Source organism: Plectropomus leopardus, chromosome 16 (assembly GCF_026936395.1).
Source record: "Plectropomus leopardus strain MGB_pleo_1.0 chromosome 16, ASM2693639v1, whole genome shotgun sequence".
Taxonomy (NCBI): Eukaryota; Metazoa; Chordata; class Actinopteri; order Perciformes; family Serranidae; genus Plectropomus; species Plectropomus leopardus.
Window position 1 is genome coordinate 34,158,114 of NC_142191.1, and position 20,783 is coordinate 34,178,896.

General features: G+C 40.9%; 2 protein-coding genes across 2 annotated transcripts; both read right to left on the reverse strand.

Annotated features, from left to right (window-relative positions):
* Positions 1–1,588: 1,588 nt before the first annotated feature.
* Positions 1,589–8,263, reverse strand: LOC148187014 (uncharacterized). Its single transcript, XM_088089218.1, has 6 exons — positions 8,159–8,263; positions 7,350–7,508; positions 7,005–7,097; positions 6,040–6,238; positions 3,200–3,376; positions 1,589–1,638 (listed from the first exon to the last, which is right to left on the reverse strand). The coding sequence occupies exons 1-6, from the start codon at positions 8,261–8,263 to the stop codon at positions 1,589–1,591; spliced, it is 783 nt and encodes a 260-aa protein (XP_087945344.1).
* A 6,764-nt stretch (positions 8,264–15,027) lies between these two features.
* On the reverse strand, positions 15,028–18,357 carry LOC148187015 (uncharacterized). The gene is made up of 3 exons (XM_088089512.1): positions 17,709–18,357; positions 16,773–17,011; positions 15,028–16,294 (listed from the first exon to the last, which is right to left on the reverse strand). Exons 1-3 carry the CDS (start codon positions 17,809–17,811, stop codon positions 15,902–15,904), a joined length of 735 nt encoding a protein of 244 aa, XP_087945638.1. The 5' UTR covers positions 17,812–18,357; the 3' UTR covers positions 15,028–15,901.
* Between the last annotated feature and the right edge of the window lie 2,426 nt (positions 18,358–20,783).

The window sequence follows — 20,783 nt, forward strand, 5'->3', positions numbered from 1 at the left end:
CTAAAGGAGGTCAGATATTAGATGGGTTTCAAAATGGAAAGGCCTTTGCCAGAAATACACTACACATACTGTCTAATTACACAGCAGTACTACTAGATATACACACAAGTCTGATACTGTTGGAAAGAGCACAATCTAAGCTTTATGTTGGTGTCTAACATGTTGGGTTTAAGGCACATATGCTGTCACAAATGCTGAGGCTTCCCCAAAAGAGCGAATTGGAGCCCTAAATGGTCAGCCTGTAGGTTAGGTTAGGGATAGTTTTAGGGTCCCCCTTCATCCAGACAGCTTTAAAAAGTGTCTATACTTATATTTTCTGAAAGCCCAGGACCTGTAGATGTGATTTAAGGTATAATAAGCCATATTCAAAGTCCCTCGGTAGGAGATGGTCCAAGGAATGCTTTTGATAAAGCCCCTTCTCCAGCATGTGACTCCTGGGCGTGACAGAGCACTTCACATCTCGGTCACTGCAATGTGGGATAACACTTGTTATAATACTTTGCATAATAATGATATAATGTGAGCCACTCTCAAAAACACACATCGTCAGAATCATGTTACTGCTCATGTCCCAGCTCCCAATGGGCCACTTTGTTTTAGTTAACGACCATCCTTTTGTTCTAGTTGATGGCTCTGTGCTGCTGTGTGAGTGTGTGTCAAAAGCCTTCATAACATGCTTTCACACTCAAGTATTTTTTGCTTTCATCACAGTCCCCTGTAATATTTCTTTTGAGTTTAGTTTCACACACTTTAGTTTCATTCACTTCATGAACCATTTTCAAATATGTTTTTCCTTATTGAAAGACTGACTGAGGAGCTGGAGCGTCATCACCTGATTGTGACTGGAGCTCCTCAACCACTGCCCAGCGCAAATGCAACAGTTGGACCACCGACCAGGCAGCCACCTGAAGATGCTCACACGCTGCCTGATGCCAGTGCTATAGCTGGACCATCCACAAGACAGACTCCTGACAGTGAAGAGGGTGAGCTGTCTGAGGCCGCTGTGGACTGTGGCGAGGTGATTCAATGGTGAGTCTCAGTTTTTCTACTTATCTGATGCTTGTTTTTGCATGTGGCTCACATCAATAACTATGATGCACTATTAAAACAAAACTCTTATCCCTCATTGCAGTGTCCAAGCTCCAAAATACAGCATCCAGACCAAGCAGCTCATGCTTGAGAAGGGCCTATATCAGAGGCATTCTCTGGACCATCCATACATACATATATACTTAAATCCTCTTCCTTCCCCTGACAGATTCCTGGGTTTCCACACGGTCCAAACCAACATGAGGCATGAGGATGAGGCCTTTTTTAAAGAGTGCCAGCACTTCACTGAGTTCACTGGATCTTTGCAGGAAATCATTTCCAAGCAATCGAAGAAGGAGATCATCCAGCTGAGGTTTGTTATTGTACCCATGTAAATGGTGAAGAACTGGTAGTCCTCTCTCTGTCTGCTGTAATATGATGTGTTTTTAAATATTTGTTTGTTTCTTTTATCATAGGCACACCATGTTGATTGACAAACACCAGTTGTCAACAACAGACTGCGTGGCTGTTCTTGAAACATCATGAACTGCCCAAAGATTCAGAGACTTGTGAAGAAACAGAAGTGGAAAGGACTTTGCATCCCACACTCTGAAGGGAAGGGCACAAGAGTTTTCACAAAGCGCACATTTTGTACTGGTGAGGTGGTCTGTGATGATCATGGACGTGTTGTCACAGCCAGTGAGGGCCAAGAAGTGAGCAGCTGTGATTGCCACCCTGGACAGCAGACTCCAGGCCGGTTTATCAAGCGTTCAAAAAAGAAGGCCAACGTCATGCCCAAACATTTCACGTTTGAAATGGATGGAGAGGAACGGCATGTGACTCTTTTCCTTGCAACCAGGACGATTTCAGCACATCAAGAAGTGTTGCTTCCCGGTGGAGTCACCAAGAAATCTTTTGGAGGAGAGGGAGGAGGGCTCCCATAATCTGCCAGACATCAGCCTTCAGTCATTCTGTTACATGTCCCAGACCCGCTGAACTGTAATCGAATACTCTTAGCCAGCCCTGAAGGCTCCATCTCGACACGCAAAGACATTAAACCAGGTCCTAGTTTATTATGCAAAGTGGCCTGCTCTTCTTCACCTGCCTGCATTCTCTAAGTATACAATGTAAATACTGTAATTACAATTATACAAAGCCACATTCTGCTGCTCTTGCTGTCATACACTTTTTGTCAAGTCCACCTCTTTTTCCCACCAAATTGACGCGAGGACAACTCGATTCAAGGTTCCAACTCAAACTTTTATTTTATTTTTAGTTGGTTGGTCGTCTTGTTTCATAGGTTGTAAACCTTTAAAGACAGAAAACAAAATTACCATCCAGCACAGAACCAAAAAGTTGGCACATTACCCATTAATTAATTAATTAATTAATCATTTAAGCCTTTTAAATTGAATAAAGAATAATCAAGAAAAAAAGTAGTGTTTTAACATTTAACAGAATATATATGCTATATTTTTACTCTATTTAAGCTCAAAATTAAATATCTTAATAGCTTATTGGACAGAAAATCAAATCAAATAAATGCTGCACATTTCAGACGACAAGAAGCAAATAAACATTCTACAGACCATTGGCGTCTTTGGCCTGAATCCAAAGGTGGACTTGGGTCTCCTCTCCTTTGTCTCCTCTTGCTCCTTTCTCCTCTGTGTGTGTGTGACTGTTGAGCTCCCCCAGTCCTTCCCAGGTGCTCTAAATCAGAGTGCAATCAAGCACCCTCTTGCCTCTCGCTGTTGCACTCTGGGAAGTGTAGTCCCATGTACTGAGACTCAGCTCAACACTTTTACTGCTCTTACAATGTTATTGTTAATGCACACATGTACAGGTCACATACTTAAATCATCTGTCTGTGCTGTTCATAATGGATATCCATATTGATCTATTTTAACAATGTTACTGCCAATAGACTGCCTGTTTTATATATATAATATATTCTGTCTACAGTGCACTGCATGAATACTGCACCACCTGTACATTGCACCTCCCCTCCCTCCCACTCTCTCCAGAGACCGCAACAGATCACTTTCCAGTTTGGGCATATCAGATGAACATTTATTTTATTTCTCTCCTTTTTTGTTTCGTTGTTTTGGTTTCTGAATGTATATATATCACCGTGCACTTTGGCAACATATATTGTGACTTGTCTTTTTACTTTTTCCTGCGTTACAGGAAGGTGGCTCATCGGGGGATGGGACATGGCAGCTGCCCACAGAGCAGCAGTAGTTGCAGTAGTAGTAAGCCTGGACCCTGGCTTGCTGTGGGGGGAGGGGGGCTTTCAAGTGGGTAGGCTCATTCTGTGTAAGATACAGGTCACTGAAGGCAAGGAAGCCTGACAAAGTGATCACAATTATGGGGAGGTGTGTGGAACAATATCCCCCTGGCTGAGTCTCACCTCCTACACAAAGGCTGCTACTGTATGAGAGGGCCAGAACAAAGTCGACCTCCATGCCAAATACTACATAGACATGCCCCAGACAGTGCCCTGACTGAGGGGACCAAATGGTAAAGAGTGAAGGGTGGATGAGTTCACTTCCAGGAAAAGGACTTCTGTGATAAGACAACCTGGAAAATGACTTGGTAATTTTGAATTTGGCGGCTTTTATGTGATTGGTTGACGGCCAATCGCATTACTTCTGGGAGCGGCCAAGGGTATATATATAGACCTACATGTGCATACACTGTAAATTCTAACAAGTTGAGTTTACTTAATGAAACTTAGGAAACCGAGTACCTTGGGAAAACTAAGTAAACGAACTTATTTGTGTGAAGTAGCTTGAAATTATTATATTCAAGTAAACTATACTTTTTTTTGAAGTTGTGAGCACTTAATGTATCTCAGTATAGTTAAATTCAAACCAAGCTATTACAACTCAAATATTTTGAGTCACATTAACTTAATATATTCTGCCAAAACAAGTGGGCATTACTTGAATTTTGTAATACACTACACTTAAGGGATCTTAGTGTAATCCACTTCAATAAAATTGACACAAACTCAATAAAGATAAGTCACATGAACTTAATATACTGTGCCAAAGTGAGTGAGCAGTACTTAATTTTAAATAAATGCACTAAACATACCTTAGTTTAGCTAACTTAAAATAGGAACTCACAAAATGGCATTATGAAAACCACAATTTATTTTGTATTTCTGTATTTATAATCAACAACAACAATCAACATGCTGTTAATTTTGAAACATGTCTAGAAAGAGACCATCAAAATTCAAGTTTGGGTCAACAATGGGTGGGGGGCTGATAGATAAATAAAATAGTGTTATCCACTGCTACATTGACAATACATTTCCTATACAATACAATCTTTAGGTCAGACCATCTCTGTAGCATAACAATACTTAGACTTTAAAAGGGGTTAACCAAATTTGACCTTTATCAAAAAATATACTGTAATTTGAATAATAGTACTTGGCTATATGGTGAGTTTTCTTAATACTGCAATGAATTGTTCAGCTCTAGTTGAAACCTTTCTGTTAGTGGCGAACCAGGCCAGTCAGTGAGTAGAGGAGAGAAAACGGGGCATAAATGATGCTAAGCAATTGGAGGCAAATCCATCCTTGTTTGCTGATTGGTTCAGATTCCAGCTAAGTTCTGCATTTCTCTAAATTATTTCCTCATTATTATGTGTTTGTAAGTGAGATTGAGTGTATGAGCATTCATGTGTGCGAGTAACTGTGTGTGCATGCATGCAAGTCTGTGCGTGTGCGTGCGTGTGTGAGACAGAAAGTGTATGTCAGTGAGTGATGTATGACAAAATGGGTGAGACTTAAGAGTGAGAATGAGTGTGAGTGAGGTGGGCCGATTGGTCTGGGTGTAAGCTAACAGAAGGCTTTCGACTCAAAATGGACACTTTCCTGTATGTCTCACAGCAACAAACAGACCTGGCAACATTTAGTCTGTAAAAGTTTAAAACCTGAATAAAACCTGAGAATTAAAACTAGATTACTGTACATAGAACTGTACTTGGACATACACCTTCAAAGCAGCTAAACACAAGTCAGCTCTTAGCAATTTAACAACTTTGACATATATTGAACCTGACCTGTGTTACAGAAGCACAAATACTAAACATCAAATACTGTACGCTCATTTCAACAGTTTTTACTCACTAGAAATCCCTGAATACCTTGCTTTGATGGCAGGGTCATGTGACCTACAGAAGGTGTTTTTCTGCTATCTAACTTTTTTTTATGCTTTCCAATCACAAATGTGAAAACAGTGAACAAATACAAAACCGTGTACTCCAATAGAATACTTTGGTTTACTTTTGGTCTTCATGAACTTTTTTTTTCTACTGTTGGCCCCCCAAGTACCTCCTCCCTTTCAGCAATTTTGAGGTAGCAGTAACTGAGCACTTGTAATACTGAGCCAGATGAGAATGAAATGAAAAAAGGCTGAACCAAAAAAACACAAAACAAACGTACTGCTATTCTTTTAACAGTTTTTGTGACTATTCATAATTTTGAGAGCGGGATCATTGTCATTGCGTTGTCCATCAATTCTGTCAGAGTTTCATTATCAAAACATTAAAAAAAGATGAAAGTAAAAAACAATATTCAATTAAGTAAAAATAAATGTTCAGCCACATCACACTCACACTTGTGTAGACAACCAGTATACAGTGTCATGCAATAGTTTTGGTGCCCCTGGTCAAAATTTCTGTTTTTGTGAACAATTAAACAAGTAGAAGATGAAATGTTCTTTAAAAGGCATAACGTTAAACATGAAACACTCTTTTCAATATTTGTCTGTAACTTTATGCCTTTTAAAGGTCATTTCATCTTCTACTTGTTTAATTGTTCACAAAAGAAATTTTGACCAAGGGGTCCCAAACGTGTGCATGCCACTATAGCTATCCCTAGCCACAACATCTAGCCCAGAAGAGCATTTTTTAATGTTTGCAGTTTTGGGCTGAGCTTTTGCTGTCCCATGTTCAACAATATCTTCTGGATGAACTCAAATGTGCTCTTCATACCTTTGGGGTAATCCAGATGGAGTGCATTTATTAAGCCAAAGAGAAGACAAAGTGCTTGAGAGGTTGTAGGAATGTCATCCATGACGATGTTTCCTTCTAGGATGATAGCAACGCTGTTGATCAATGGTGGCATGTCCTCAGTCATGACTCTAAGAACCCCAACAGGCACCTGGGTGAAGTCATCTTCAGTGTCTGAATCCTGTGTTCAAAATGAAAGAACACAAATAAATTTAGGTAGAATGTTATGACCCACGCTTATAATGTCACTCCTGTAATCATAGTCTCTGCAGGAATCATAATTTAAAAATCACATCGAAAAAAACAGCACTCAGGAATAGTGTCTTACAGAGCTCTTTTGAAAGACTGTGAGCAGGTGGAACTGGCCGCATTTCAGCACCAAGCCTTAACAAAATGCATTTTTAAAAAGTCCATAAAGGCTGTTTGTGTACCAAATTTTTGAGCTAATTTTCCTACGGTACTACTCAATGGTGCGATGTACATTTTACGACATCAGACCTCAGTCTCAGTTCTCTGGCATCAGACAAATAATATTGGTGTTTAGACTAAAAAGCTTCAGGTCACTGGGAAAACTTTGTCAGGCCGATGGGCTAGTACAAAGAGGCCTCAAACAAAACGGCTTCAGACCAAGCAGTCTCAAGCCAAACAGACCAAACAGGATCATGCCAAACAGTGCAGCAGCACATGCTCAAAAGAGATCTTTATTTATTTATTTATTTTTTAGATATTTCAACCCAAAGTTTAACAAAACAAAGCCATTATTTTATTACTGTATCCTTTAAGAAATGAGTGTTCTGCAAAATGATTTTACTGCAAAGGGCATCACATCAGTGGGGTTTATTTATATCAGACCTGAACAATGTGTTTTTCTCTGAAATCTGAGAACTGAACCTGAAGATGAAGATGTCCTAAAATGTGCACTGTACGATGGTCATAAATGTACTTACTGAGCAGCTGAGGAAGAATTTGCTGGAATTATCTCCAAGATACAGGGGCAGACATTGCAGGACAGCAGTGCGTGTTGTGGTGATGTCATTGGTCTCATGGAAAAGATGACAAAAACAAATAAGCAGAAGACCATATGAAAGGCAACATTATTTAGAAAACAAAATTTGTGCATATATGCGTGCTCAAGTTACAACTTTGTGCTTGAGGTAGTTCAAGAATTACTTGTACTGTAGTAGTTGAAGTAGTAGTTGTTTTACAAAGTAGTAGCAGCAGCTGTAGGCGTAATTGAAGCAAGCAAGCACACTACCATAAGGTGGTAATAATGAAGAATCTGAAACACTTACTTGTGTACTGATTGGCTGGAGGAGGTGATCAAGTGATTGGCCGACAACTCCTTTTCTGGATTTGAAGAGGTCAGTGAGACGAGTGGTGTGGTGGTCAAGAGCTTCATAGAAGTCTTTCTTGAGGTTCTTACTGGCAACCCTGTAGAACTCAGCAAACACCTTAAAAAACAAAAAACACATCCAAAGGATTGTTTACTCCACTATGGCAGTCATTTTAATGCCAATAGTCTATTTGACTGTTGTATACATTTCTCAAAAAGCAAAGACCAAATTGCAGAAACTGACGATGTGTTAGGTCTACTAAATGATTAATCAAGGAATCTAAAGAACCAACAGAGTAATCTACAATGAAATTAATGATTGGTTGTGGTGTGGTTCAGTACCTAGCTTCAATGATTAATCAATGAACTGATGATCCAATTGATCAACAACTATTTTGGTATTTAATAAATCATTATTTGATTTAAAATGTAAAAAGCCCTCTGATTTCAGCCTCTCAAATGTGAATATTTTCTGATTTCCTTTGTCCTCCATGAAAGCAGACCTATTATCTTTGTGTTTTAGGTAAAACAAGACATTTACACACACCAGCTTGAACTTTGGGAAACAGTGATCAATATTTTTGCCATTTTTCTGATATGTTGCAGACCAAGCCACTAACTTTGGGTTTGGTTCATATTGGTTTGATCCCTCTAGGGCCCAACCAATTACCTGATTAATCAAAACAGTAATTGGCAGATTAATCGATTGTGAAAGTAATCGTTAGTTGCAGCCCTAGGTCAGCGTAGTGCAGTGTAAGTAAGTCATACCTGACTTTCTGTGAACAGTGCAGGCCAGCGTTCCATCATCCTTCTGACTGAAGGCTGTTCTTCCACGATTTCTTTACGTCGCAAAGAAAATGTCTGGTCCATCATTTTCTTCACATTAGCTGAGTCCGGAAGCCTTTTCTTTGCTTCACTTTCAAGCTGTCTTCTAACTGACTCTAGAGTATCTGCATTTTCACCATCAGGAAAATTTGGCAAGAAATTTGTCTCACTTCTTTTGCCCTTTTATGTTACTACATGATGGCTGTCCTTCAGGGAAACCCCTTTTCAACTTGTTGCTATTCACTGTGACATCGGCCATTCCAGATCTTCTCATTTTTGTTCGGAAATTCCCATCTTGAACTTAATGCTATTCTTCCATCCACAATATCCAGTGAGTGATCCAGCTTCTTTCAGGCAGGGATGTTTTGCAATCAGTGCAGAGGCTACTTCTCGACAGTGTCCCTCCGTGGGGTATGCCGTGTACTTGTACATTGTCTCTGCAAGTCTCTCTAAGATCACGTGTTATGTCCCGAGAAACATCCATCCGAGTTCCATCCTTCATATAGGCAAGGTCTCCCTGTCTCAGTCGGTAATTTACATCCACAGAGAATGCTGGAATATCAAATGCAGAAGGCCAAGGATCCGGCCTCATCATTTGAGATTTTTCTTCACTTGCATACAGTATATCTGTATCAGATGTGCTCGGTGAGGACAGTGCGCTAGAGACTGAAGAGAGGGACTCAAGACTTAAAATTTTCAGCGTAGCTCGATCTGGCAGTTCTGACACATCTGTCAGGTTGCAGAGGGCATTGTTAAACAGTGGGTCTTCAAACTGTAGTTTGAAGTCATATGGTAGTTCCAGTTTAACTTTTAAGTGATCCAAAAGAGACTCAAGGTTGCTTGGTTTCTGATCAAGACTGATTCTTCTAATGTCACAATCAGTGACGATGACTCTGATTGGCCACTTCTGTTCCATCATCCTACAAAGAACAGAGTCATAAATTTAGTCCAGTTAACATAATATGTAATGTTTCAAAGAAACAAACAATGTGCCTCTGACTCGGTACGCTGACAAAGGAAAAACATCATTGAACTCAGTCAACTGCGTGGCAACCAAGCCTGTGCTGCTTTGTGTCAATTCATAAGCACGAAGATGCTCATGATACCATGCAGTCATTGGTTTGCACAAGAAAACAATGTCTGCATTAAGCACTAGCACTTGCTTAATTTGCCTGAACTCTGGAAGCCCTCCACATGAACCTACAGAAACCACCATATCTGCAGCGTAGTTCATTCCATCAATAGTGACAGACACAGCTGACAGGACTGTGTTTTGGAGACCACATCTTTGGTGCAAAATGTCTTGGATGTTCTGTGGGAGGGATGCAATTAATATGCTCTTTACTTTGTTTGCTTGGAGTGCTGGTTTGAAGAAGGAAGCACAGTCCAAGTGGTAAGCCATCATCTTTTGATGTCGCCTCGCCAAAGTTAGGGGAACATTTTTGAAGTTCTGAGTTTCATGGATGACTTTTTTAAAGAACTTGTGCTTCCCTTCGAATCTCATTGTCCACATGTCTATGAGAGGTCCAAACACTTTTGTCAAGTGGGGATAGTGCTCGATATAGTGATGCTTTGGACGGAGTCTGCAATCTGGAAAAACATTCAGTCGTAACTTCCTATGCTCTGACACTTTAGACTCTAAATAGAACAAAGATTCATCTGTGAATCTCAGAGATACAGCCAATTCAAGCACATCTTTTAAGACCACGAGCACCTCCCATGCCTCATCTCCCTCAGGTACATGATGCCCAATCATTAAAGGAAGCAACCTGATCAGACACCAGTTTTCATGGCCATTCCCTCCTATTGTCGTCTTTGAAGCAAATGTCTTTGGAACTGGTTGAGGTTTGTCCGTTTTGTCAGAAAAGGAATATGGGAATTCTTTGATGGCTTGATTTAGTGTCTCAAGAGAGATGTACTTCTTTTTAATCAGATCTTGAATGCACAGGTACAATTCAAATGGGACTACTCCCTCCAAAAAATCATGAAGAATATCTGGAGGAAATCCATCCACAGCATGGAAATATTTCAAGCTTTCACTAAGCACACATTCGCCTTTGACTCCATAATGTGCTACTTTAGATTGGTCTTGCTTGACCTCCTGAACCTGTCTGTCATGGGCATCTTTGGTTCTCAGTATGTAAAAACCTGAGCTGACATTCTTTGTTTGTATTTCCTCTCGGCATTGGCCATACAAAACCTGCACATTTTCTCCACAATAAAGCTCTGTTGAAATCCTGCCAATGCATGGGCAGTCAAGTTATCTGCTGCAACATACAGCACAGTCCCCTTTATACTTGCTCCCAACTTTTCAACATAAACTCCATTCTCCTCAAGTGATACTAGGTCGTCAATAAGTGGACGTAGGACTTCATGATACCCCTTCTCTTTAACTGTGTTGACCTTGCATAAAACAGCTAACTGTATGGCATGAAGGGATGAGCGGTACTTTGGGTGTAGATTGGCAAGAACCCAATACACTCCACACAGCTTATGCTTCTTCTTAGATGTTCCAAGTGGGTTTGCAACCTCAAAGTCATCAATATATAAGCCCAGGGCAATTCTGAATTCGTCTTCTGCTAAAATGGCATTTTCACTAAAGTGAGAACCATCCCTATAGTTACTGTATTCACTTCCTTTAGAGCTGCTTGTGGTTAGAGCCTTGTCTAAAACATCATCTTTGCTCAACAGTGCCTGCAGCATTTTAATCAGTGGAATGTAAACTATATTTTGACCCTGCTTGTCAGTGACAAACTCCACAGGTTCCACAACAGGAAATTCTTTTGCTATGTAAGTTGCTCTCCTATTGGAAGTTGAAAGTGAGCCTCCAGTTGATGTGTGTTTCAAAAACACATTTGAGTCAGTTACTGCAGACACTACCTCCTTAACAACAGCATTATCAATATCAGGGTAATGGCGTCTGAGCATCTCCTGAACCACAGAAAACATCAGCGGTTCTGAAAGTTCAAATACCTGTCGTATTTGCTGGATGATTTCTTGGAGAGCACTTTCAGGTATGTTCAGTATTGTCTGCATTTTCAGGAAAAGTGAAGCTAAATTATGCTCAAGTTGAGAGTCGAGGTCATTGACATCAACACCAACATCTGTAAGCTCCTCTTCCCCTAAAATAGTCACATCTTCAGTCACAGGTTCAGCTGGGACAGAGGTGTTCTCCTCAGTGCCACAGCGCTGCAAAGCTATTCCTGGTTTGAACTGCAGACTAGATGTAGAATATTTCTGGTCATGATTCCTACTTTTGTGTGTGTTAAAAGTCGAGTAGACATTTGTCTCAAAGTCACAATCCAGATAGGGGCACTGCACTTTTTGCATCAACTTCAGATGCTTGCGTAAATGTGTAAAAAAATCCTTTTCACTGCAGGGCTCGTTAAACTCACACACTTGACAATTAAATGTTTGCACATCATCTTTTTCACTAGTCACCTGTGAGTGAAATCTGGATAAATGAACCTTCAAGGCATTAAATGATTTGAATGTGCAAATACACTGCTGATGAAGACATGGTATTGGGGAAGTTCTTGTGAAGCCACCATGCTTCAATCTGTAATGCTTTAATAGCTGGCCACGTTTTAAAGAGACAAAAGTGCAAAACCTACATGTCCACTGCATGCCTCTTCCAGTAGACACTTGAAAAAAAAAAATACAGGACAACAATAAATTAGACTAAAAGAGACAGTAACCACCTATCGTAATGACTAATGTTGAAATATTTGGGATCAGCAACCCGTCCCTTTGAAATGTTACTAATTATTCATCATTGTTAGAATTTGAATGATCAAATTTGAAATATAACACAATGATGTTTTGAATAATTTCACAGAGAAAACATGAAAAGAATTTTTAAATAAAGGACAACAAACCTGATTTGCTCCTCAGTGGAGGACAGTTGGCCACAATCCAAGATTTTCTTTTTTACTTGTGAATTTGTACTGTCTGAATCTGTTTTGGAAAGAGCAAACAGTTGTCTATAAAACAATTCCAAACAACTTTTTAGTCACATTTATCATAATTATTTTCATAAAACTTTTTAATATAATAATTTTGCAATGGTGGATCAAATTAAGACACAAAAATAAAATAAACATGAAATAAAACTTACCAAGAAAGACAATACCGTCTCTGAAAGATTTTTGGTCAAGTCAATTGAGAGAGCTTCTTACCAATGACGCAGCAGTGAGGAGGCTGTGTACAGGGACGAAAAACTGCGGTTACTGAGCTGGTCTGGCTGGGTAAGACGATTATCTGGTACCCTGGTGGCCAACACAGTCTTGGTGACTGAGGGTACCTCTTTTTCAAATTGCCACCAACTTCTCTGCCAGAGACACAACCTAAGATAGGCTATATTGAGAAAAAAATAAACACAAAAAAATGATTAAATAAGTACAATTTTAACAGTCATGTGTTACCTCATTCTCATGTCTTTCATATCTAAACAAGATTAAATGATGAACTGATTAATACTACAGACCTGACAACCTTTGACAGTGTTTTGAGTACCACCTCTTTACTATTAATAATAATATTTATATTTATAATAATAATACTTTACTGCACCACTCTTATGGCATCAGGTGGATGTTTACTAGTGTTTAGATATTCATTACACTAATACTAACAATGTTAATACTTTATTATCATGATAGAAAGACCCACAAAGTGAGAATTAGGTAAATTTAAATATGATGCAAAATTCATAATTCACAATTGCATTGTTTAAGACATAAATAATGTTAAAAAAGCTGAAAACAAATTCATGTTGGACATCGATTACATATGCTCCTTTCTACAAAACTTGCATATAGTAGCTTTAATTTGGTGAGTCGCATCGTGTGCAGTGTGCAGTTTAGTGAGGCAAAGAGCTGCACCAGCACGGGAGCAGATAGTTTTTCTACTGTGTGTCTGACTGCAATTGAACTCAGCGACGTGATAGATCAAACTATTCTGCTTCTCTCGTCCATGGCGACTCAGCGTGCACAGACTTGGAAAGGCGAGCCCGTTGAAAATCCACGAGGCATTACCGAGCATTATGCGTACTTTTAGAGCATTAATTCTTACCAGTGTAACTGAATTTCAAAATACGTACAGGCTACGCAAAATGCAGGTCGGTAGGTCGGCTAACGCTCGCTACCTGCCTGCAAGTGAAGCCCGGAGCCGCTTCTGCACAGCCCGTTAAAATAACTGGTTAGCTTAAAAACTGCTGAATTAGCGGCGCGCTTATCCAGCCGCTAACAGAATAGGGGGAGACTTGTTACAGATTAACACGACACTATTGTTGGCTCCAGACTGTTTAGACCAAGTCAAAGCACTTTCATTCAGATTCGCTCATGTTGAGTTGCTGCTAACTTTTTAACGTCTGCTCTTTCAACAGGCGCGCACCCACACACACATACACAGACTGACATGCCAACGGTCTCAGTAAGTCGGAGTTTTTGGCTGGTTTCTTTGAACAATTAGCATTCCAAAAATAATGTTACATTGATAAGACTATGAATAAAAGATTTACACTTACCGAAATCAACGTTAGAGCCAACTTTCCGTGAGAGCCCTGGGTCTGCGTAAACGGCTTTGACCTCTTGCCTCCAGAAGTAGATGCGCGCTAACCGGAAATGGACATGCGCACTGGGGCGCACAGTTCTGAAACTTAAGTCTCATCCCACGAACCATGCTGCATACTCAGAAAAACCAAGTACATATAATTGAATGAAACAAGTATGTGGGTAAAAAGTGCAGAAAACTCGGTGTAAGAAAGTAAAATTATAAAACTAGTGTAAATTAAGTGAAATGCACTATTCCATCTTTAGTCAGGGCAAAGTTGACATTTACAGTGTATGCATCTGTAACGTCAGCAGCCAGGATTGATGCTTCAATTCATGGAAATGCCACGTCTAGGCCGGCCAGATGAAATCTTTGAAATTGTTCCTTTTGCACATTTTTTTGTCTGGTTATATATTGCCTAATGTAGAGTTTATTTGTCCTTCATTCTGCAGTGCAAGCCCCAGATTCACTCTGGATCCCAGGGGATGTGGAAACCGGACAACAACAGCGGCCACCTGAACCGACCGAGGAACCTGGGCAAGTGTAATTCCCGGAAAGATACATTGATATGTGTAATTCAACCAGAAGCGGAGTGATATATGTTTAAATTGAGGATTTTTTGTTTTCCCTTTAGATGCAGTTGCAATTACAGCGAAAACTGTCTTCTTGTGACGCTCGTTACCTTTAACCTGTTTGGAGTGGCGTACATGATCGGCTTTTTCCTTCTTCGCATTCATGGATACATATAATGATGGCGTCAGAGACTGAGCATGGCCAGAGGCTACTGCAGCAGCAACAGTTCAACAACTGAGTTTGCATTATGATAAAACAGGGGTGATGTTTCTATTTGAGTATTTGCTGTTTGTTCTGTTTGGATATGTACATCACCAAATAAAAATATGTTCATGACAGAGACCCAGTGTCTTCTTCCAGGTTTTCAACATTAAACATCATAGAGTAAGTCACATCCCTGAAAAAATTTAAACAAGACTGTAGGTTCATGTTCGGGGAGTGAGACAGCTATGTGATAAATTTGACCACAGTCAAGTAACCTGACTGTGGACCTCCATGCGGTTCTTACCTCTGACACATGCCCTGGGGAAGTCTCTTGATGGGGCGTAAAGTTCCAGGTCCAACTGTGGCTGAATTCACGTTCCAGGAAATGGACCTCCAGGTGGTGCATACCTCGGACACAAGCCCCAGACAGTGCACTCACTCCCGGGAGAAAGGCTGAAGAGTCCCCGGTTGTAATGGAGGTGAATGAATTTAGGAGCTGACTCTGAATTACTGCAGTCACCACAGGTTGTCCGGTTAGAACATCATGGCTTAATGACAAGATGAAAGAATCCACACTCTCTCTCTCTTATGACCACTCATTTATTGTAGAAATGGGTGTACATGTGAGTGTGTGTGTGTGTGTGTGTGGTTACTATAAAGAGAAAACAGAAAAACAACATGCATGTTAGTTATTAATCAAACGTGCAATAATACAAACAATAGGTATAAATAACACAACATTATCCACTGCAAAAATCAATCATTTAAATATAAAATATTAACAATGAAGTATCAAAGCAGAAATGAATGAAATCAATAGGATACTGAAACTGAAGTTATGTCAAAGAAACATGATCCAAATGCAGTGGTCAACTGTAAGGGACCGTCAGCAAATAGCCGTCTCTCAGCTCAAACAGGCTCTCACATACTGTTACACACAGAGGGTGAGGTAAGGAAGTGCGCTACGGTCCCTAAATGGATGCGTCGGCTGGATACACTCGCTAACACACCACAAATAAAACAAATAAATAAATAAATAAAAACTCCGCATGCATGAAGACACAGCTGTGCATTACACACAAAATTATAGCCACTTCTTTGTGACAAAAGTTGTTCATAACACTATTCCAGCATATGTCCGTCAAGTATCAAAAAACACCGGAGCCTCGTTACAGCAACACTAGCAACTGTCAAACTAATGGATACTCACATCCTCATGGACGCACACAAGGGAGTACACTAATCCTGATCAAACTTCACGAGTGGCTGTGCTAAATAGTCCATCAGTGAAGTGTGGCGACATGCTTCTCTCTCCGTCTCAGACCGACAAAGGCCCACGAAGCTGCAGAACTGATACTAACTAACTAATGAAGATTGACAGGTAAAGGAGGATCGTGATTGGTGCAAAGTTGATCGATCCTGGCAACGTCTGTTTGCGCGAAGTACGCATGTCAAGTGGATGGCCTTTTGCACACACACAGATAACACACCCATGTTGAAATTGCGGTGCGCATATCCCGCAGTGTCGGGGCCCCTGGCAGCCCAAGGTCCTCCCAAGCCTTGGTGAAATAATCCCCCATTTTGTCTAACTGTGTCTCTGCCTTTGTGAAAAAAAAATGTTTGTGGGTGTTTTTTGAAGCCAGCAAGCTTCGGCCTCAGGTCCCCAAAGGTCTTCAGTTGCTCCATCATTTTCCCGTTCAAAGACACCATTGCTGGGCCGAAGGATTGAATGGTCTTGTGTTCGTTGACCTGGAAAAGTAAGAAGAAGAAATGGATGAGTAAGTTCAATGTCCGGAAAATGGTCTTTCAATTCCTGGAATTCTACCTTATAATACCACCAAGGGGTAAGTGCTGCAGACATGTCCCTGATTGTTTCCTGACAGAGGAGAAAGGGTTTGTAGTGAACGGGCAGTATTTTGCATTCCAGGAAAGACACCTCTATGTGGTAAGTACCTCGGACTCGTGCCCAGGACAGTTGCTTGACAGAGGGGAAGAATAAGAGTGAAGAGTGGGTAAGTTCATGTTCTGGAAAAGGATCTTTCGATTCTTGGAATTCTACCTTATAATACCACCAAGCGGTAAGGGCTGCACACATGTCCCAGATTGTTTCCTGACAGAGGGGAAAAGGTTAGGAGCATATGGGCGGCAGGCTCCTGTTCTGGAAAACACATTATGGATTCCAGGTATTCTACTTCAAAAAATCTCCATCATTAACCAAAATACTCACTGGAAAGACGTAGGTGTTTTTATAATCCTTGGCCTTGGCGATGTCCTTTGCCGTCATCCCTAGAAAAACACATTTTCGGTGGCCTGTAGCCACCACCATCTGGCCGACCAACAAACCCACAGCGTGGGCAAAGTTTGTGTGATTGTGTGGTTCCCTGGCAAGGTCTTGTAGGGCAATGTCCTGCTCAGCCTCTGCCTTTTTGGTGAATGCTATTATGTCCATGGGCTGAACCAGATTAGCTGCAGAAAAATACAAAGAAAAATACACATCGACCTTAGAGTTTCAGTGGATCAATCTTTCTAACCTCTTTAAGATCGAAACAAACCTTTCTTTTTAGCTTTATATTCTGTCCTTTGGATGACGACTTGAGGGCCCAACCCCTTTCTCCAGTGTAAGAGCTTGTCCAAAATGTAATTGATTGATTTGACTGTCAACCGTACTTTAGGGACATCTCGACCCTCACAAATTTCAAAACACCTCGATGTCCACGAGGACATGTTTTTGACTTGTGGGCTTCAATCTGGAATTGAGGTTTTTCAGGTACCTAATGACGGAATGATGGAATTAATGAGAACTGTGAATATGGTGCTGAATTTTATGACTTGGATTTGGAGAGTAGAAAGCTGAGCTACGTACCTGTTCAGTTTTTTCATCTCTTTAAGAAATATAAGTGTCGGATTGATGTCGGTTTCTCCCCCAGACATGTAGAGCAGGAACTTTTTGACATATGACGTTCTCTGTTTAATGTTCCTCTTAGCTTTCTTGGAATGGTTGGGCCCTATTTGGTTTTCCTCAAACATATCCAACATATTATCTAAGCAAAATAAAAGAGCGAAGGGTGGGTAAGTTCATGTTCCGGAAAAAAACTCTTTCGATTCCTGGAATTCTACCTTTTAATACTCACATGAGGTCAATTTCAACAGTTGTATTACTCACCCAGGTTTGGTGTCAGGCTCCCACTCCGGGCTTTGCTTATGCTGCAGGAGTCAGGGGTTGATGACGGCCCGGCCACTGGTTGTTGAGGGTCGGTGGTTGTCATTGAGGATGGAGCAGGAGGTGGTCCGGCCTCAGGTTTCTGTGAGTTGGGAGTGGGAGTAGGTGGAGAAGCAGCTGCACCCTCGTTGGATACAGCAGTAGGAGGAGATGCACTGGCCTGAGGTTCTTCACATAATGAAGAAGTTACCTCCTCCAAAAACTCCACTTCCTGACAGAGTGTTTTTAGCTTCTCCTTCACCAACTTTAAACTTGTCACCACAAATTTCAGCTTTTCTTGTGGCAGTTGAAGAGCTGGCAGCTGATGGAGGCAGAGAGTGAGGTTCAAGAGCAGGCAGAGAGGCGTGATGTTGACGTGATGGAGGAGCAGGAGGTTGTGATGGAGGTGCAGGGGGTGGTGATGGACGTGCCGGGGGTTGTGATGGAGGCGCAGGGGGTGGTAATGGAGGCACCAGGCGTGTTGATGGAGGTGCAGTGCGTCTTGATGTTCGAGGCAGTGATGGTGTTCCAGAGTATTTCTTCAGGCTTTCCCTGATGGCCAGTTTCTTCGCCTTTGACATCAATTTACTCAAGTGTTTTCCCTGTGGAAAGAGTGAAGAGCGAGAGTGAAGGGTGGATGAGTTCACTTCCAGGAAAAGGACCTCCATGCGGTAAGTATCTCGGACACACGCCCCAGACAGTGCCCTGACTCAGGGGACCAATGGCAAACACTCAGGGATGGATAAGTTCACTTCCAGCTAAAAGGACTTCCATGTGGTAAGTACTGCACACATGCCCCAGACAGTGCCCTGACTGAGGGAAACAACAGTAAAGAGTGAAGGGTGGATGAGTTCACTTCCAGGAAAAGGACCTACATGCGGTAAGTATCTCGGACACACGCCCCAGACAGTGCCCTGACTGTGGGGTGCAAAGGTTAAGAGCGATCGGTGGTGGAGGTCAGTTCCAGGAAATGAACCTCCAATAAGCCCTTTGAGACAAACTGGTTGTAAAAATTGGCCATACAAATAAAATTACACTGCCTTGCTTTGCCTTACAATGAACATTGAAGTCAACTCTATTTTAAAAACAATTTTGTGGTAATTGTATCATACCGCTTTTTTCCCGTGGGAGGACATCAGGTGTTTGTCGAGCCTTACGTATTCTTTCCCTGTCTTGCAGGACTCAATGGGGCAGGTCAGTTTCCCCCCATACCGTAGGCTCCTCTTGCTAATTAGGAGACGCCTCACTGTGGAATCATCCACCTTGTGGACCTCGCGCAGATGGCGGGACACTGAAATGAATCTGTGTCCACATTGTGGACACTAACCCTTGTGCTAGAGTAAGGTAAGTCATGACATGAATGTAAATGAATAAAAAATATTTTCATTTCCAGGAAAAGTACATCTACATCCAGGATATGGTGTGATCTTACCGGCATGGTTGCTAAACAATCCGTTCCAGGACACGTTACAAAGGCTCCTATTTATAGTGGACAGGGTTAGGGAAAATTGACTTAAATGTGTTAAAACTATACAAATGTCCTCACATTTTGATCAGTTACAAAAATTTACAGATGTTTCCATTTCCGGAAATAGTACGTCAAAATCCAGGATTTAGTGTGTTCTTGCCTTTATGGCTGTGCAGAATTTCAAATAGGTGACAAAAGCTCCTATTTATACGATGCAGGGTTAGGGAAAATTCACTTAAACGTGTTAAATCAATAAAAACGTACTCATATTTAAAGGAGTGACATAAATTTACACACGTTTCCATTTCCGGAAATAGTACATCAATATCCAGGAATTAGTGTGGTCTTACCTCAAGGGTTGCAGAGTCATCAATGGCAGAACAGCTAACAAATGTTCCTACTTATAGGGGCGGGTTAACTTTCTATCGACCAATCACAGAAATGGTCACCTTCCAGGGCATCAACTTCACTTTCAGATTGAGTTTTAAAGTGGCAATAACATGAGTGAGGGGAAGAATGGTAAAGAGTTAAGGGTGGATGATTTTAATTCCAGGAAATCGACCTCGATGCCAAATACTGCATAGACATTCCCCAGACAGTGCCTTGAGTGAGGGGAACAATGGTAAAGAGTGAAGGGTTGTTGATTTCACTTTCCTGGAAGTGGACTTTCATGCGTTCTAGGTTCCAAGTTTTCTACCCTGGACAAATTCAGATGACTTTTTAGTCAGAAAATTATTACGTGGTCTCGTGCTGCCATCTAGTGGTAAAAAAGCGCCGGTACAAAAATGCTGATTTTTAAAAAGGCTGTATTTGCTCCAAAAATCATTTATATTCACAGGAAAAAACATTATATATTGTCTCTTAAGTGTAAAGCATTTATTTTGCCCTTTTCCACATCTTTATTGCTTTTAAATCAACAGTTACAGCCCTGTTAGAAATTTCCACATTACGTGCCTTGCCGTTCCATGATTTCGACCCCCGGGAGGATAACCGCGAGCTAACATCTCCTAAATTAGGGTTAGGGGTTAGGGGTTAGGGTTAGGGTTAGGGTCAGGGTTAGGCGTCAAAAACGAAATCCCGTACATCCATATGAAATAATGACAATCATAATAAAATATTAAATCCAGAAAGGAAATATTATGCCCTGAAATACATCCTCTCATTTAAACCCTGTGGATAAGTTGTACCCAGTTTGTTGATCCAGTCTGTCTCTGCTCTGCGTCTTTGTTGTGTGGACCAATGTAGATTGCATTGTAATATCGAGGCCTGTACTGAATCCCAACCATGAGAAATAAAATGTGCTACCACGTGGCGGTCTGTATTTTTTTGTTTAATTATATTATATTTATGACAGGTGAATCTGACTTGGATTGTTAATCTGGTTTCCCCCACATATTTCTTATTACATTGTTTACATATACTTAAATAAACACAATTTTTGGTATGAATGTTTCCCTGAGTGGCCGTTGTAAAAACTTTTTGGAGGGAGGAGTCATAAACATATTTAATTTGTTTGAAATAATTGTTGTTTGTGTCAATTTGGGAGATCTTGTGTGATTTAAGTTTAGCTC

Coding starts and splice junctions, on each gene's coding strand:
- LOC148187015 (XM_088089512.1), bottom strand. CDS start 17,811: ATGACAACCACCGACCCTCAACAACCAGTGGCCGGGCCGTCATCAACC. Junction 17,012..17,708: donor GAGCCTGACACCAAACCTGG/GTGAGTAATACA, acceptor ATTTTTCTGCAG/CTAATCTGGTTCAGCCCATG. Junction 16,295..16,772: donor AAAACACCTACGTCTTTCCA/GTGAGTATTTTG, acceptor TTACTTTTCCAG/GTCAACGAACACAAGACCAT.
- LOC148187014 (XM_088089218.1), bottom strand. CDS start 8,263: ATGATGGACCAGACATTTTCTTTGCGACGTAAAGAAATCGTGGAAGAA. Junction 6,239..7,004: donor AATTCTTCCTCAGCTGCTCA/GTAAGTACATTT, acceptor TTTTGAACACAG/GATTCAGACACTGAAGATGA. Junction 3,377..6,039: donor CCATCTGGATTACCCCAAAG/GTATGAAGAGCA, acceptor TCACTTTGTCAG/GCTTCCTTGCCTTCAGTGAC.